This window comes from Nannospalax galili, unplaced genomic scaffold (assembly GCF_000622305.1).
Source record: "Nannospalax galili isolate Female #2095 unplaced genomic scaffold, S.galili_v1.0 scaffold1200, whole genome shotgun sequence".
Classification (NCBI taxonomy): Eukaryota; Metazoa; Chordata; class Mammalia; order Rodentia; family Spalacidae; genus Nannospalax; species Nannospalax galili.
In genome coordinates, this window is record NW_008347131.1 from 1617574 (window position 1) to 1635532 (window position 17959).

At 41.5% G+C, this 17959-nt stretch overlaps 1 protein-coding gene across 2 annotated transcripts in view; it reads left to right on the forward strand.

Annotated features, from left to right (window-relative positions):
* The window catches only part of Ptprj (protein tyrosine phosphatase receptor type J), a 170122-nt gene extending 153916 nt beyond the window's left edge, over positions 1 to 16206 (forward strand). For both annotated transcript variants that reach the window (XM_008843633.3, XM_029568550.1), the window contains exons 17-25: positions 632 to 640; positions 751 to 838; positions 2078 to 2168; positions 4495 to 4568; positions 4656 to 4790; positions 7891 to 8010; positions 12028 to 12188; positions 12825 to 12960; positions 15649 to 16206. In XM_008843633.3, the coding sequence (XP_008841855.2) occupies positions 632 to 640; positions 751 to 838; positions 2078 to 2168; positions 4495 to 4568; positions 4656 to 4790; positions 7891 to 8010; positions 12028 to 12188; positions 12825 to 12960; positions 15649 to 15807 (973 nt within the window). In that variant the 3' untranslated portion in view covers positions 15808 to 16206. The remainder of the gene's footprint in view (positions 1 to 631; positions 641 to 750; positions 839 to 2077; positions 2169 to 4494; positions 4569 to 4655; positions 4791 to 7890; positions 8011 to 12027; positions 12189 to 12824; positions 12961 to 15648) is intronic.
* The last annotated feature ends 1753 nt before the right edge of the window (positions 16207 to 17959 follow it).

The window sequence follows — 17959 nt, forward strand, 5'->3', positions numbered from 1 at the left end:
ATGTGTAGAGGTGCGTGTGTGTTTTGTGTATGTTGTATGTGTGGTGTGTATAGATGTGTGTGTGTGTGTGGTGTGTATAGTGTGTATAGTGTGTATAGAGGTGTGTGCCACTATGTATGCATACAGGCCAAAGGAAGATATCAGATGTCTTGGTCTATCCCTGTCTTATTCCCTTGAGACAGGGTCTGTCATGAAATCTGGAGCTAGGCTGGCAGCCATCAAGCGTCAGGGATCCTCCTGTCTCTACCTCCCCACCACACTGGGGTTAAAGGCGCATGTGGCCTTACCTGACTTTCTGTGGGTGCTGATAATTGGACCGAAGCTCTCTTGCTTATGCAGCAAGTGCTGTTACACACTGAGCATCTTCCCAGCTTTAATAAATAGAGATTTTGTGACAAAAAAGAGTGGATTTTCAAGATCTAAGGAAAGAGAAGAATTTGAAGTCATAAATATAGTCATTTATGCAACGGGGCTGGTTTCCTGATTCATATTTCAGTGTTTTATAAATGTTACTACTCTAACCTTGGAACCCCTGCAATATATTTGTTTTTTCTTTTTTTGAGATGTTCATTTTCCAAATGAGTGAATCGTTCTAATTGGTTTTTTTTTTTTTCCCTTTTCTGTGACGAAGACCTAAAAAGTGAGTAACTTTCTTTTTTAATATAACTAACATTTTTCTGAGTATGAACTTCATTGAATGCAAAAAAAAAAAAAAAAAAAAGAAGCCTATGAGTTGTTTTGTCTTCTTAGATCCAAGTTAATCAGAGTGGAAAATTTTGAAGCCTACTTTAAGAAACAGCAAGCTGACTCCAACTGTGGATTTGCAGAGGAGTATGAGGTATGTAGTTGTAAACTGTGTTTTCATTGATTTCTGTTGTTCATCTTATGGTGTAGCTTTGGGTGAGAGGGAGCCATTTAAAAGGGGAGAGAGAAGCTTGTGCCTTCCCTGCAGGGATTTCACTGTTGGCCAGGAAGTTCATATGGACCTTCGCTTTTGGTAGAGTATGTGTTTAATCTTATGGATACCTGAAGATGTTGGGGGGGCGGAGGGAAGAGATTAGAGAATGAAGTTAGGAGACTGTTAACTAGAATTATTAGTAAACTATATGAACACTACAAAGAAACCAGATGGGATATTCAGAGATCTGGGGATTGATGCCGATTCAGGAGGATTATGGGAACCCTTTGGAAGGAGTTTCTTGGCCAGTTTCTTGCCTTCCAGTCTCTACGTCCTTCTGTCCCTCAGACTAGCCCAGGAATTATCGCTCAGAACGTGCATGCACACTTGTCTTCCACATGCTGCTGCTGTTGTGGATTCTCTGCTTTCGTACCCCCTAGAATCCTGCCTACACTCCAGCTGTGACTCTTACATTGCCTCTACCTGTTGTTTCCTCAGATTGCACCAGGACTCAGTCTTGGTCTTTGCTGTGTCTGTCCTCACACTGCCTAGTACCATCTGTGACATGCTGTGTTACCAGTGTTGATGGGTTCCTCATCTGTCTTACTCTGCCCTGTCAGGCTCGTGACTCCTGTCTCTACCTCTCCTCTAGGTTTTTAGCCCCTAGAAGGCAAGAGTGATCCATTTTCTTTCATGTTTAGCATCTCTTAGTTTCCTAGGACTGCCCTAACAAAGGACCATAAACTGAATGGCTTAAAGCAACAGAAATTTATTGTCTCACTCTTCTGGAGGAAAGCGGTTCAAAATCAAGTTGTCAGCAGGAAACCTTTGGCTTCTGGGGGAGATCCTTCCATGCTTCTGGAAGGGTCCTTGGTTTGGGGGCAACATGGCTTCCATCTCCACTATCATTTGGTGTCCACTCTTGTGTGTCTGTGTCTCTGTCCCTCTTCACCAATGTTAGGTTAATGACCTACTCTATTTCAGTGTGACTTCATTTTAACTTGATTGCATCTGTGACAACCAAGTTTTCTGATAGGAGTCTAGTCATAGGTATCAGCAGTTAGACTCAGCATCTCTCTTCAGTTCACATCAGTTAACCCATTTTACCTCTGCATTCCTCCTTTGTTCTACACCCTAGGCTCCATGCAAATAAACAACTTACCTCCCTTTTGTTTTCAGGATCTGAAGCTGGTTGGAATAAGTCTACCTAAATATGCAGCTGAAGTGGCAGAGAACAGAGGAAAGAATCGCTATAATAATGTCCTGCCCTGTAAGTGATTTTATCTACACCACCTTTTCTTTGTTATTGGTCCTTACATCTTGAACAGTGAGAGGAGAGGAACCAGTGGTACCCATTAGCTATTTCCACCACTATTCAGTTCTAGGTATTTCCCCAACCTTTCACCTGCTGTGTGCTCAGTGCTGTATTTAGGGACATTATGTCTAATTTGATCCTTATAACTTCAAATTAGGAAGTAGGTTGTAGAATATTCATTTTGCAGACAAGAAAAACAAGCCACAGTATTAGAAGACTTGTCCAAGGTCACACAGGTAGTAATAGCAGACCTGGACTTTGGACCAGTATGTGTCTCATTCAGGGAAAAGACCAGACCGTGAGATCTTAATCCACCCTCTTCTTCTTTCTGCTTATTCCTTCTGTTTGTATAATTCTGGCTGAAAGAGGACAGCAGGAAAACTCTCTGCTTGTCCAGATGTATCTTTGATTGGGCATGTTATACAAATAAATATGAATTATAGTGAAGTCCTTTCCTACTTTTGAGGATGACCAATGTTTGTACTAGTGCTGGTTTGTTTTGACTGTCAACTTGACACAATTTAGAATCACCTGGAAAGAGTGTCTTAATGAGGAATTACCTAGACCAGGATTGCCTGTGGGCATTAGGCATGTCTTTGGGGATTGTCTTGATTATTGATTGATGTAGGAAGGCCCAGCCCATTATGGGTAGCACTGGGTAGTCCTGAGCAGTGTCCTGGGAGCCAGTAAGGATCCATGCTTCATTCTCTCTGCTCTTGACTGTGGATGTGTGCTTTAAGTTCCTGCTCTGACTTCCCCAAATAATGGACTGTAACTTGGAGTCATAAGTCAGATAAACCCTTTACTCCTCCACAATGCTTTTTGTCAAGGTGTTTTATCACAGTGCCATAAATGAAACGAGAACAGTGCTCCATTAACAGGGATGATAACACATTGAGGTGTAAAGGAGAATCATGTGTTACATTGTCTTTAGAAGGGAGTATAAATTCTCCTCCAATGGGAAGTCCATCGTAGACTCTTGTTGGGGTGGGAATTAGGGCACAGAGGGAAGTGTCAGTGGAGCACAGTCATGCTGATTTCACTGAAGGTGATTGGCTTTGTGGGTAATTTTTACACAGGGTCATTCAATGTGTGTCTTTATTATTTGAAGCCATGGTTTTCTATTAATTCATGCTTAGAAAACTGTTTTCCAGGTCCTAGGTTCTTTTCCTGTTTCCTTGCCTGATTCTTTTTAAGTGGTCTTGGCCCTGCTTAGAGAGAAGTGCTTTTAAAATCAGGCTGGGAGAGCTGCCTTCGTTCTGCTCCTCTAAGACTTAACTCAGACCTTTGGCCTGCTCTTGTAAATGACCTTGGGGAATTCAGGTCTGGCGTGAGGGCTGGGAATTTGCCGTGTGGGTATTGTTTTTCTCAGGAATTCTTTCAGCTGAGACTCATGTTGGTAATGGGTTTGTATTGCTTGTGTTACTCTGTACTAGGGAGGGTGAGGTGGTAACGGCAGAGACAGGGAGCTTCCCTAGTACTGCTGCCCATGGCTTATCCTAAGAGTTGGAGTTCCTCTGTGATTATGCTTTCAGAGGTGGGCATGTTTGTGTGTGCGTGCTTTCTAAATGACACAGAGATGTTCAGAAAACATGAGAAGTTTATATCTTATTTTAAAAATTATTAGTTAATTTATGTGTGCTCGCTACAGCAGAGGATAACCTATAGGAGTTGGTCATCTCCTTCTACTGGGTGGGTCCTGGGGATGGAGCTTGGGTTGTCAGACTTGGCAGCAAGTATCTTTAAGCCCTGACCCTGTAACAACTTTTAAATAAAAGACTAGAGGCAGTGGGTAAGGTTAACCCAGCATCTTCCCTGCCATGGTTGATCAGGCACTGGATTTGAATTCTGTCTGTTCCTCCCCAGATAGAAGGACTTGGAGACAACACTTCATCTCTGAAACTCAGTTTCCTCATCTGTAAATAGGGTGAAACCTGTGGGGTGGGTTTGAGGTGTGAATAAAGTTGCTTAGCACATACCCCACTCCCCGAAGACACCCATGGCTGCTGGTATTAACGGCCTTGCTTTGTCTTGAGAAGATGGTATAGCTATAACATAGACTGTGCTGTTAGACTGCTTGGATTCAGATCTCAGCTCTAGCAGTGGTGCAGCTCCTCTGTGCCTAGTCATACACAGCATCCATGAGAATCAAATGAGGTCGTGGATGCAAAGTGTGAGGCTTGTTCCAGGACTGCCATTTTATACTTCTTAAAATTTCATGTGTGCAAGTTTCCTGAAACTTCACTTCTGACGAGAACCCTTCTTTCTTTTAATGCCACAGATGATATTTCTCGAGTCAAACTTTCAGTCCAGACCCATTCAACGGATGACTACATCAATGCCAACTACATGCCTGTAAGTGGGTCTCATAGCACCCAGCTGTTCTCGTGATAAGAACATTGCCTTTTGTTTCTTTGATGCTGACTAAATTTTGATTTCTAGGGCTACCATTCCAAGAAAGATTTCATTGCTACCCAAGGACCTCTACCGAACACTCTGAAGGATTTTTGGCGTATGGTTTGGGAGAAAAACATATATGCCATTGTTATGTTGACCAAATGTGTGGAACAGGGAAGGGTAAGTATCTTTTGAAAAAAAAAATGAATTTTTATACTGGTAGAAGAGTGTCTTAAAACCCATTTGTAAAGAAGCAGTCTTCCCAAACATTTGTATCTTCATCTTTGGAAAATTTTTTGTATTTTTAGCTTTTAAGAGCGGTTTTAAAAAAATCTTGAAGAAAGGCATAATTTGTTTTGTTCCTTTGTGGGCTCATGTTAATGTCTGTAATTGGATCTCTGATGGTGGAGTTAGTGAATGGGTGGAGAGGGTTAGTGCAGTGTGGAGAACCTCAGGCTTGGAGTGAGGTATTGGGAGAACCAAATTACTTGGTCTGTCATCAGCTCTGTGCCTGTGAGCCTGCTCATCCTGTCTCTAAGCAACCAGCTCCAATTATGAAATCTCTGATTTCCAAACTTAGTTTTTAGCACTGAGCCCACTTTTTACAGCAAAACTTCAGATATATCTCCAGATGAGTCTCAGCAGCTCCCTGACTTCTCTGTGGCCTGGAAATCTCTTGCTGTTTCTGTCACAGATAAGATTTCTTCTAGGAATAAAATGCTGTATGTTCATAAATGGATGTGAGAAGAATTGGAAATCACATGCTAAACTAAAAAATTGTGTACCTGAGAAATGGGACTTACTATTCATGAAGAATTACTAATTACTATATTATTTGGTGTTGAGGAGTGAACTCAGGGCCCTTGTCCATGCTAAACATATGTCCTACCATTGAGTAACACCTCAGCCATTAGTGTGCTTTTGAGATAGGGTCTCCTCTGTAGAGCAGGCTGGCCTTCAACTTGTAGCAGTGCTCCTGCCTCAGCCTCCCAAGTGCTGAGATTACAGTCATGAGCCACCACACATGGCATAAGCTTTTAAAAAAAAATTAATTCATTTTTTAAAGTGTAGATTCATTTCTTGAGGAATAAGAGTTGGTCCCTGAGCCAGTGGTGCCCACTTTCTCTGGTCCATCACCGTCACCTGCAGGGTGGTTCTATACTCAGTGCCTCTTGTTAAGAACTGCGTTTCTGACAGCTCTCAGGTGCTGTGGCTCCTGCTGTCCTAGGTGATCACAGGAACCCATCAAACATAATTTTTAAAAAACATTTTATGTGTATGATATGTGTATGTAAGTGCAGAAGCACACGTACCACAGTGTGCGTGTGGAGTTCAGAGGACAACTTTCATGAGTTGGTTCCAGAAATGGGATCTGGATATGAGACTGAGGTCTTTAGGTGTGCACAGTAAGTGCTTTTACCTGCTGAGCTGCCTTGCCAGCCCACACCAGTTCTTTGAATGTTAAGTCACTTCAGGTTAGCAGGTATTTGTGCAACAGCACATGTGCTAGGGGCCGGAGTGAAGGACGGAGAGCAACAAGAGGCAGTGAGTGACGGAGCCCTTCTCTGTGTTGCTCATGATAAGGAGAGTGGGAGTTCTGGACCTTTCCCTGCATCAGGAGAACAGGCTGTCGCGGAAGTGAAAGAACACGGCTTTATTAGTGCAAATAAATTTTATAGAACTGCACAACCTAGGGCCTTGTGCACAGAGCGTTCACGTAACTCTGTTAGACAAACAAGAATGATATGGTTGCCTGTGGGGAGGACACAGAGATGAGCACAGATGGGCCTTTGCTCATCTTAGGTCAAGATAGAAGTGGGTGTTGCTGCCTGGGTGAGAGAGAGGGAAACCAGTGCATTTTCTGCACTGGATACTTCATTTTGTTAGAACTCTCCTATGTCAGTCCTGGAGGCATGGGAGAAGCAGGTGCTCAGGGAGCTTAAGAACTTGCTTGCAAACTGGCAACAAAAGTGCAGTTAGCAAGATGAATAAAGTCCATGTTAGAGCATGTCTAAGTCATATTTGTTCATAGAACACTTTTTCAGAAACTAAGATCTTTAAAAAAAAAAAGACAGATTTCCTAGCCAGAGTCAGAAGCTCTGGAATAAGGAGACACAAGTATTTATTCTTCAAATAAACCTCTCAGGTAAGTCAGATAATCAGTACGTTTGAAACCACCTGCAGTGGTGTAGGACTTCTTCATTCCAGTTTCAGAGGTCTCAGCCCTTCAGGGTGGAGTGGGCATCATGGAACAGAGCTCTTCAACTCATGGCAGTCAGGATGAGAAGCTCAGCATAACAGGAAGTGGCCAGGGCAAGACATGGCTCCCAAAGACATGCCCCTGGTGAACAGCGTCCTCTCCCCAGGTCCACTTTCCATAGCTCTAACACCTCCCAGTAGTCTGTTCAGATTCTGAACCCATTATGGAATCATCTCTGGAGAAGCCTTCACAGACACACCCAAGGTGTGCTTACTAATCTAGGTATTTCTCAGTCTGATCAAATTGATGGTCAAGATCAGCCATCACACATCTATTTACCAAGCTCATCAAGGTTGAAGACCCTCAAATGACTTAATTTGATCCCCTTTATTGGTGTATTTGTACTTCAAGTAGTGTGCATTGGAAAGTAGTGGGGAAAGTTCTCATCTTTTCTAGCTGTTTGGCGTTATGGATCCATCTGAGAAGCTTAGTTGAGTGAATGGTTATAGAAATGCTATTCAGAGAGAGCTGAATGGGAACCGTGTCCCAGGTGGGGGATGGCTGCTACTGCTCTAAGGCAAATTTCATGCAGACCTGGTTAGTTGGTGTTTATAGATCTTTTGACTTTTAAAAGTGATTCTGAGTTTTCGTGCAGAGTTGGCCTTTGGCTGGAGAGATTGCTCAGCAGTTAAGAGCACTGAGTGTTCTTGCAGAGGGCCTGGGTTTAGTTCCCAGCAGTCACATGATGGCTCACAACCATCCATAACTCCAGCTCCAGGGATTTGATGTTCGTTTGGCTTCCTTGGGCATTGCACACATATGGTGTGCCTGTGTACATGCAGGCAAAGCACTCATACACATAAAATAAAAATAAACCAATCAATCAATCAATCAATCAAATCAATCAAAGAGTTGGCCAAGAATTGTAAGTTGAAGAGCAGTTCTGAGGGTTCAGTAGAACCCAGCTAAGGGACTGACCAATTCCACTATCAGTTTTCATGACTTACTCTGACTCGTGAGGTTTTAGTGAAGGCAGGTGTGTGATCTGAATGTTTTCATAAACATGAACTTATATTCTAGACCAAATGTGAAGAGTACTGGCCTTCTAAGCAGGCTCAGGACTATGGAGACATAACAGTGGCAATGGCTTCTGAAGTTGTTCTTCCGGAATGGACCATCAGAGATTTCACAGTGAAAAATGTAAGTCAAGATAGAGCGTAGAAAATTACTGGATATTAATTTGAGGACTATGTTTTTAGATTGCTAGTAAATTTGATGCATCAAAAAAGTAGTTGTATTTTCTTGTTTATAGGGTTAAAAAAATTCCCATCTAGTGACACTCTAAGGCAATGCTTAGCTTTACTTTCTTGAGGAGACTTTCATATTATTCCTGATTAAAATGAAGCTTAAGTGTGTGGCTCTGTGCCAGTAACACTTTCCTTTCCTTCCACTCTGGGTGACTTGATCATAGAGTTTTTATTACAAACCGAAGGCCTTTCAGGTTATCTGGTTGGGGCTATGTGTCAGAGTTTGACACTTGCTGTTTGGAACAGTTTATAATAGTTGTATAATCAGATTCTAGGGCATATGCACTAACCTTCTTTCCCCTGAAAGTCACAAAAACAAATCCAGTTAAATCATGTAGGCATTCTAGGAAGTTGAATTCATGTGTCTTTTTCTTCCTTTTTATCCCCCAAAGTTTTTATACTTTTATTAAAGGTATGAAAAATATATTCACTAACATTTTTTTCAGTATATATATATTTTGAAGTATATACATACAAATTATATGAATCCCTAATAGTATATGAAAATGTTGAAAGGAATAGAAGATAATATATTTAATGACCTTGTGTTATTTGGCAGTGTTGGTTGGGGTGAGTTTTGTCTCTCTCTTTTTTTTTGGAGGGGGTATCTTTTTGAGTCAGGTTCTCCCTGTAGCCTCAGCTGGTCTGGAACTTGCTTGTAAACCAGACTGGCCTTGATCTCAGAGATCCATCTGTGTCTATCTTCTGAGTGCTGGGATTAAAGGCATGAGTGACCATGCCTGGTTAATGTCTCTTTTTTAAATTAATTAATTATTTTAAAAACATTTTATTTTTATTTTATGTGTATGAGTATATTATCTGCGTGTGTGTAACTGCACCCGTGTCATGCAGTGATGGTAGAGGTCAGAAGAGGGTGTCAAATCCTCTGGAACTGGAGTTAAAGATGGTTGTTAGTTGCCATGTGGGTGCTGGGAATTGAACCTGAGTCCTCTTCAAGAGCAGCCAGTGCTCTTAACTGCTGAGCCATCTCTCCAGTCCCAGTGTCTCTTTTTTTTTTTTTTTAAAAAGAGTAAGTGCATAAAATGGGTTTAATGTCTTGTAGCTCATATTGAGGGCCTAAAAATCCCAACCCTTTTGATCTGGTGATCTCAAGTTCATGTATCTAACATAAAGAAATAATCTGAAATGCAGGAATAGGCTCATTAGTTAGGATCAACCTCCACATTATTAATTTATTTATCAACATTTAGGAGTGTTTATTTAGAAGGAATAGCTCCTTTTCTTTAAATAAATAAGCATTTTGTGTTTATGTTTTTTATTTCTCTTTGGGTATGTCTAGTATTTGCTGATTTTTAAATTATATAGTCTTGGTAATTTCATACATGAATACAATGCATTTAGATATATCAACTATCAAAATTATTTATAATGGTGGAAAAATTTGGAAGCCACACACATCTAGGTTTTGAAGAATGGGTAACTAAACTGTGATTCCCCTGCTTTTACTGTACCGTTTATCCAGCTGTTAGAACCGCTGTATGTGTAGACTTCATAATCCAGCCCTCTTCATCCCTGCTGGAGTGGTACAACTCTGAATTCAATTAACCTGGGATTGAAAATATTCAGAATAAAAAGTGTGCCTGTTTTTGAACATGTACAGTTAGGGTCATTATTCCCTAAATGATAGTGTATAACAACTATTTGAACTCTATTAGGTAATATAAGTAGTTAGAAATTATCCAGAGTATAATTAGAGGGATGTGGTGGCACATGCCTTTAGTCCCAGCACTCAGGAGGCTTAGGTAAGCATATCTCTGTGAGACTGAGGCCAGTCTGATCTAATAGTGAGTTCCAGGCCATCTGGGGCTATAGGGAGATCCTGTCTCAAAAAGAAAGTATAAACAGAGGAGTGCCTCTGTGTGAACATCATGGAGTATACTTACACAAAACTGGACATACTATAGCCTATTGTACGTCTGAGCTGTGTAGTACACATTGTTGTATATGTGGTCTGTTATTGACCAAAACATTGTGCATAACAGTGACTAGGAGGGTATGTGTAGGTTACGTGCACATATGCTTCAGAGACCTGAGCATTCAGAGTTTTATATCTGTGGGGGGTCCTGGAGTCAATTCCCCACGGATCCTGAGACATGACTGTAATTACCATGAGGATATGTTAAAATGTAATATCAGTGATACACACTAGGAGATAGTTTTTTTTTTTTTTTTTTTTTTTTTTTTTTTTTTTTTAAAAAAAAAAAAAAAAAAAGAGGACGATAAATCTTTCACTGTGATATATCAAAATAACTCACAGAGATCCACCTGCCTCTGCCTCCCAAGTGCTGGGACTACAGGTGTGTGCCACCATGCCCGGCAAGACAAAGTTTAAAAAAAAATATTATTTTATTTTATGTTTATGAGTGTATTGCCTGCATATGTGTAAGTGTACCTGTGCTGTGCAATAACCAAGGAGGTCAGAAGAAGGCATTGGATCCCCTGAAACTGGAGTTACGGATGGTTGTTAGCAGCCATGGGGGTGATGGGAATTGAACCCAGGTCCTCTGCAAGAGCAACCAGTGTTTTTAACCACCGAGCCATGTCTTCAGCCCCAGAGATAAAGTTTGAGACAGTGTCCTACTGAGTAGCCCAGGCTGGCCTCAAACTCATGATCCTTCTAGCTCAGCTTCCCAACCACTGGGTTTATAGGCATGTGTCACTGTGCCAGGCTTGGGGCAATAGATATTATGAGTAGTAAGTAAAAGAAAAGCTGATAATTAGATTCAGTGGTGTTACATTTTATCAGGGTTTCGGTTAGGTTCTAGTTTACAAGAATTATCCTTGGGTATTCCTCAAGTGATAGATCAGACACAGTATTAAGTTTTTATTAGTTACTGTGTTCTGAAGACTCTGGCCTCAGGGAATCTTTCAGTTCTTCCTTTGACGATATTTACTGTGTATTGATTTGGCTACATAAATTCACAGTGGTTGAAAAACCTTTGAAATACATCATGCATATTTTTGTAGGTTTTGCCCATTTAAATTGACTGACTTATCCATGGTTGCTTCTGCTTGGGGTTTATCCTTGTGGATGGGAAGGGTGTGTGCGTAATTGCCTAAATAATTAAAAAATGTTATTTTCTTATTTTTATTAACAAAACTCCACAGATGGTAGAGAGTCGTTTTCCTCTAAAGCCTTTTCTTATTCTAGCATCCAGTCCAGGCTTCCACATGGCATTTTGTAAGATAGTATTTTATAATTATGTGAAATGGTGTGAATACATTTTCCTTTTATAGAATAAGAACATTAAAATAGAGCTAACAGTTTCTTTTGACTGCCACTACTAGCCCAAGCCCCTCTGCCCCTCTGCTCCTCTGCTGACCCCCATAGTTCTAAATTCTTGCCTAGTGCTTGCCAGTTTTAGAAGTCCCATAGATTCTCAGGGACAGCTGGGGACTTGCCAGGTGGTTCTTGCCCAGCAGGTGTTGGCCAACTATACTTGGGCAAATGACTTTTTGCTTTAAGGTCATCATCTAAGATGGGCTCATGGTGTTTCCCAGGAGGTGTAGGTGTGAGGGTGTGGGGCTATATTAGTGGCTGGTAGCTGGGAAAGGAAGTGATGTGTTCTGAACTCAGAGTTGAACGGGGTGTGTCTGCTACATGTCAGATAACTGTTGGGGTTTGGGGCATCGCTTCACAGTTTTCTCTGAACATCTGCTTCCTCATCGTTCATTAAAGAGGCATATGAAACCCTTCCTTCCTGGGCATATTGTGAGGATTTAGTGATCATTATAAAATGCACTGTAGAAATGCAGAATTGGATGTCTAGTCGTAGCTACTCCTGCTTAGCTGCTTGTCATCTGTTCTATGCAGTGCAATATTTGGGCTCCGCTTGCTTGTCAGGCATCCCAACTCTTTGGATCTTTAACCCCTTTTGTTGGCTCTTAGATCCAGACAAGTGAGAGTCACCCTCTGAGGCAGTTCCATTTCACCTCCTGGCCTGACCATGGTGTTCCTGACACCACTGATTTGCTCATCAACTTTCGGTACCTGGTCCGAGACTACATGAAGCAGAGTCCCCCGGAATCACCAGTTCTGGTGCATTGCAGGTATAAACAACTGGCAGTTCATGTACATGAACTCCTAAAAGCAGGGCATAAAAGCGAATGCAATAGGCAGTTGCAAATTCAAGGAAAGTTTTCATTGGAGATCGTAGACTTAGTCCGTAAGCCTTGAGACTCTAGAATAGGGGCTGGTAAACTATAGCTTGTGGGCCAGGTATGGTCAACTACTTGTTTTTGTAAATAAAACTTCACTGGAACATAGCCATACCCATTAGCCTACATATCTGTTAAAGCTCATTTATGCTGCAGATACTTGCTATGTGGTCCTTTACAGAAAGGCTGTGCCCACATCTACCCTAGAGCAATAAGATACTAGCATTAAAGCTAAAAGAATTAATTTAGAGCAGAAGAAAGAAGGGGCTTAATAAATAGATGAAACTTTGCATCTTAGGTTGCAGGAGAACTTGGGAGAAATGGAGTATAAGAAAATTGAGCTAAGTGCTTTATTTGTGACATTTAACTCAAGTAAGTGCAGCCTGACTCACTGAAGTTTCAGTTAAGTAAAAATATTTGTGTTGACCTCAAACAGTGAGAATGGGGAAGATGTAGGTACAGTGGGGACATTGGAGGGGCTCAAGGAGTGGCAACCCACTGTGATCAGCTCATTTCTCCTTTTTGCAGTGCTGGGGTTGGAAGGACGGGCACCTTCATTGCTATTGATCGTCTTATCTATCAGATAGAGAATGAGAACACCGTGGATGTGTACGGGATTGTCTATGACCTTCGGATGCACAGGCCTTTGATGGTGCAGACAGAGGTGAGGCCAGATCTGTATTTGCACTCCTCCCTTCCCATCTGTCTCTAGCAGGTTTCATGGAGTCGCTTGCTAGTGTTAAAATATTACACCTTTCCAGATCTTTCTGGTTCTTCATTGTGAATTTCTTTGCAGACCCTAAGCTGAGCTGGAATTTAATGACCCAGTACAGAGTGGTGATGCACTGTTACAACCACACATTCAGATAGTGTCATGATTCTTTATCTTACTGCTTTTGAGTTTTCAAATCACCTTTTATAAGTTTCTTGACTTGATTTCCAAATTTTCAATTTACAAAATTGGTATCTTTTTGGTCTTTGTTTCTAAGAAGTTTTAGTTATCTTTAAAGTAAGCTAACAGACTTATCAAACATCAGTGTCAGGAAGTAGCACATTGCCACTGACCACAAATGCAGCCATTTGTCCTTACCCAGCCCTGTGGATGTTAAAGGATGTCAATTATCAGAGCTACAGAGGATGGGGCAGTGAACACTTCGTATGTAAAAAACACATATAAGACTGCTGGGTTTGTTTTTCCTGAAATGTTCCTGATAAGCAGCATATTAGAGCACATTCTCATCAGAATATAGTGGGAGCAGGGTGTGCCTGGGCCAGGATGCAGGCAAAATATTAATTTTGTTTCAGGCTGTTGCCTTGTACCAGTTTAGAACTCTATGAATATGTGCTATGTGTTTGAGTCTGGTAGGGAATGTTCTAGAGGTCTGGGTACATTGTGTGCTTTGGGGTGAGCTGTGTGCTTGTGGGAGAAAGAATGAAATTGGTCTTCTGTGTTGGTCAAAGGAGAAATTTCTATTTTTTCCTGCTATAGTTCTATAGAGTGAGAAACACAGAAATCTTGTATCTACCTATAAATTATTCTCTTACCTTTTTTCCCCTTTTTTCATTGTGTGTGTGTGTGTGTGTGTGTGTGTGTGTGTCTGTGCGCGCACGCATGTGGAGGTCAGGAATCATTTTTGATTGCAGTCAGGGTCTCTCAATCAAACCCAGAGCTCACTGATATGGCTAGTATACCTAGCCTGCTTGCTGTTGGGATCCCCTGTCTCAGCCTTTCAAGGCAGGAATGACAAGTAGACTACCAAATCCACCAAGCATATATATGGGCTCTGTGGATCCAACTTCCCTTCTCCCACTTGTGTGGCAAGTGCTTTAACCACTGAGCTATCTTCCCAGCCCCCTCATCTCTCTTTTTTCTCATATTTCAAAAAGTACTTTAAAAACTTTAACAATATAGGACCACATAAAATATATTTTTTCTCATTTAATTCTCTAATCCCATGTCTTAGGGGTAGGCAATGTTTCCATTTTGGCCTGCATTGTGGTTTGAATGTGAAATGTCCTCCACAGACTCATGTGTTTGACTATTTGGTCCCCAGCTAGTGGTATCTCTGGAAAGTTGTAGAGCCTTCGGGAGTAGATTCTTGCTGGTAGAAGTTGGTCAATACGAGTGGGCCTTGAGATTTTATAGCTGGGCCCTACTTCCTGTCTGCCCTCTGCTTCCCACTGTAGACAAAGTGTGACCAGCTGCCATCGAGGCTCCTGCCACCCTGCATTCCTACTATGATGGTCTTTACCCTTTCTGACACTATGAGCCAAAATGAACCCCTCCTCCCTCAAGCCGCTTCTTGTCAGGCAACAAGAAGGGTAACTAATATACAGCATGTATCTTTATAGCACTGTGTGTATACATCTGTAAACACACACAATCCTGTGGAATCTTTTGAAAAGGCTGGATCCTGTTACTTACACACACACACACACACACACACACACACACACACACACAATCCTGTGGAATCTTTTGAAAAGGCAGGATCCTTTTACACATACACACACGTATGTGAAAAGGCTGGATCCTGTTATTTATAGTGATTATGAGCTTTTGCTTCCTACAGTGTATTTTGTTCATGGTTTGAGGCTCAGTGCTTCATGGAGGGAAGGTGTGATGCGAGTGGCTCAGGCTGTGGCAGCAGGAGCTCGAGGCAGCTGGTCTCACTGTGTCTGAGATGAGAAAGTGGAGATGAATGCTGGCTCACACTGCTTTCTCCTTTTCATTTACCCTGGGACCACAGTCCATAGGATTGTGTCACCCACATTCAGAATGGATTTTCCCTCTTCACTTAAACCTCTCTGGAAATTCCCTCATACACACCCAGGAGTGTCTCCTTGGTGATTCTAAATCCCTTCCAATTGATGATTAAGATTAACCATCACACTCCCCTTCAGAGCGGTCTCCACTCTGGTCCCCATGACATCCCCTTTAACCTATCTCCTCTGCAGAGAATTACAATTCACTCTTCATTCTGAACAGGCTCCCTAGCCATGGGACATTTTGCTGGACTTTGCTGTCTGGATGTGTATATGTTTCATTTTCTCCACATCCGTAATCTTACCCTCCCCAAGATTCTGATGTTTCCTTGAGCAGGGGAGGTGAAGGCATCCCTCTGGTTAAGTTTCACTGATGAAGAAAGCTTGTTTTGTGGTCTTGGGTTTTACCAGAATGTTCTTGTATCATGACATGTTTACTTGAACTGTTTGCTGTTGGGCAGATGGGGTTTAATGGTGACATAGTGGTAGTGGTTGTGGTGATGGTGGTGATGTGTTTAAAAGTCATTTTGAGTGCTTATTCCTGGGACCTGGGCTGATTGCTTCTCTTTTGTTCTCTTTCTACCAGGACCAGTATGTTTTCCTCAATCAATGCGTTTTGGATATTATCAGATCCCAGAAAGACTCAAAAGTTGATCTCATCTATCAGAACACAACTGCAATGACAATCTATGAAAACCTCGAGCCAGTGAGCATGTTTGGAAAGACCAATGGCTACATCACCTAGTTCCAAAGCAAACCCTTTCTGAAGTTAACCAGATCATCACACCCACAGCGAAGGGATATGCCCCGATGCTGACATGTTTTCATATGTCTCATTTTTTAGTTCTTTGTTCTCTTCTGTTAGAACTGCCTTGGAGGGTGTGGGGCTGTACGTGTAAAACATGGCAGATGGGAAGTTGGGGCTGCCAGGGGCTGTGGATGGGAGGGTACAAATCAGCTGCATTCCTGATCACCAATAGGAAGGGTTCGCTTTTTTCTTTTCCCCTTGAGAATTGTGGAAAACCAGGAAAAGTGAGCTATAATTTTTTTTTCTTTTCCAAACAGGTTCTCTTTCTCTTTCTTTCTTTCTTTCTTTCTTTCTTTCTTTCTTTCTTTCTTTCTTTCTTTCTTTCTTTCTTTCTTTCTTTCTTTCTTTCTTTCTTTCTCTCTCCTTCCTTCTTTCCTTTCTGTCTGTCTTTCTTTTCTTTCTTCTCTCTCTCTTTCTTCTTTTTTTTCATCTTTTTAACACAGGGTCTCCTTGTAGCCCCCATTGGCCTGGAACTTGCTGTGTAGACCAAACACACCTATTCAAGCTAGACCCCACACAGCCCACCCAGGAAAAGGTAGTTGAAGACTGCCAGTACCACTGGTCTTCCTTCCTTCCTTCCTTCCTTCCTTCCTTTCTTAAAGACTGTTTTATATGATTCACATGCTAAAGCCAGGATTGTGTTGGGTTGAATATATTTTAAGTATCAGAGGTCTATTTTTACCTACTGTATCTTGGAATCTAGACAACGGAAAATACATAATTGTGGGTGATTATCATGCAGGGAGGGGCACATGGTGCCTTTTCTGCATGGGTTTTCTATTTGAACATGTGCCTTTTCTGAATTATGCTTCCACAGGCAAAACTCAGTAGATATCTCTATTTTTATATTGAATCTCATAATTGGAATATACAGAATATTTAAACAGTAGTTTAGCATTAGAGGTTTGCCTTCTCAGTAACATTCCTGTTCTCATCTGATTGGAGGAGGCTCTTCTCTCTGCCCTGCTCCCTGCATACATTGTGCTCCTTTTTTTTTTTTTTTTTCCTTCCCAGTTTTCTCCAAAGACTTCTTCTGTTGGTAACATTCTCAGCCCATTGGTTGGGTGAGAAGAGAAATTTAAAACATCACGTTGAGAATCTCTGTGGGTGGGGCGGGAGAAGCAGAGGACTCATCAGACCACGACAGACACCTTTTCTCACCCTGTCTTCTCCTTTTTCTCATTTCTGTCTTTGGTAAGAAGAATTATTTAAAGGTGCAATATGTGACTTAGTGATTCATGATGCTCTGGGTTTTTAGTAATGTTTTACTCAGGTTGGCATTTTATGTGTCTGTGTGTCTTGTATATGTGTGTGCGTGTGTGCGTGTGTGTGTGTGTGTGCATGTGTGTGTGTGCGTTTTTTTTATAGTGTGGCAATCTGTGAACATTTCAGTGTGAACTCAGTGTCAAATTAACCCCTCCTTCCCCAAAGTCCACTGGCTTTAGTCTCTATCTGCAGCAACACATATTGGTATCTACTGTACATATAAATACTAAACTCTTACAACAGTCATTCCTATGAATTGAGGTGTGCAAAGTTTGATTTGTATCAAAGATGTAATTATTATTTTTAAAACCTCTTTTCACTATACTGCTGCTGTAATTACTTTGATTTTTTAAAAAAACGTAGATTAATTTTTTTTGCTTCAGGTGTGTATTCACCAAGAATTTCAGAATTTATGTGGATTTATTTTATTGGTACATAATCTGTAAACTTCTCAAGGCATTAACATGAAAGGATTTGTGTCTTTTGTTTTATCTTGTGGCTCAGGTTATATTTTGAAGAAGTTTTGAGTTTATTCTCTAGTAGGCAATGTAGTATACAAGGTCTTATGAAGGAATCACCAAGTCCCTGGAGTCCTGTGGCTGTTTTCCACAGTAATCCGTCCTGCTGTATGCTTAGGACAAGGGTGTCCTGTTGAAGATGGGAGCGGGGTCTTCTCCAAGGCTCTTGGCCATGGTGGGCCCTGGGGAGCCTGTCTCCTGATGCTCTGCGCTCTGCTCCTCACTTCACCGGCACTTTGAGAGCTGACTAGATGTGCTCAAGGGTATTTTAGGGTTATGAAGAGTGAACCACAATGTACTTAGCC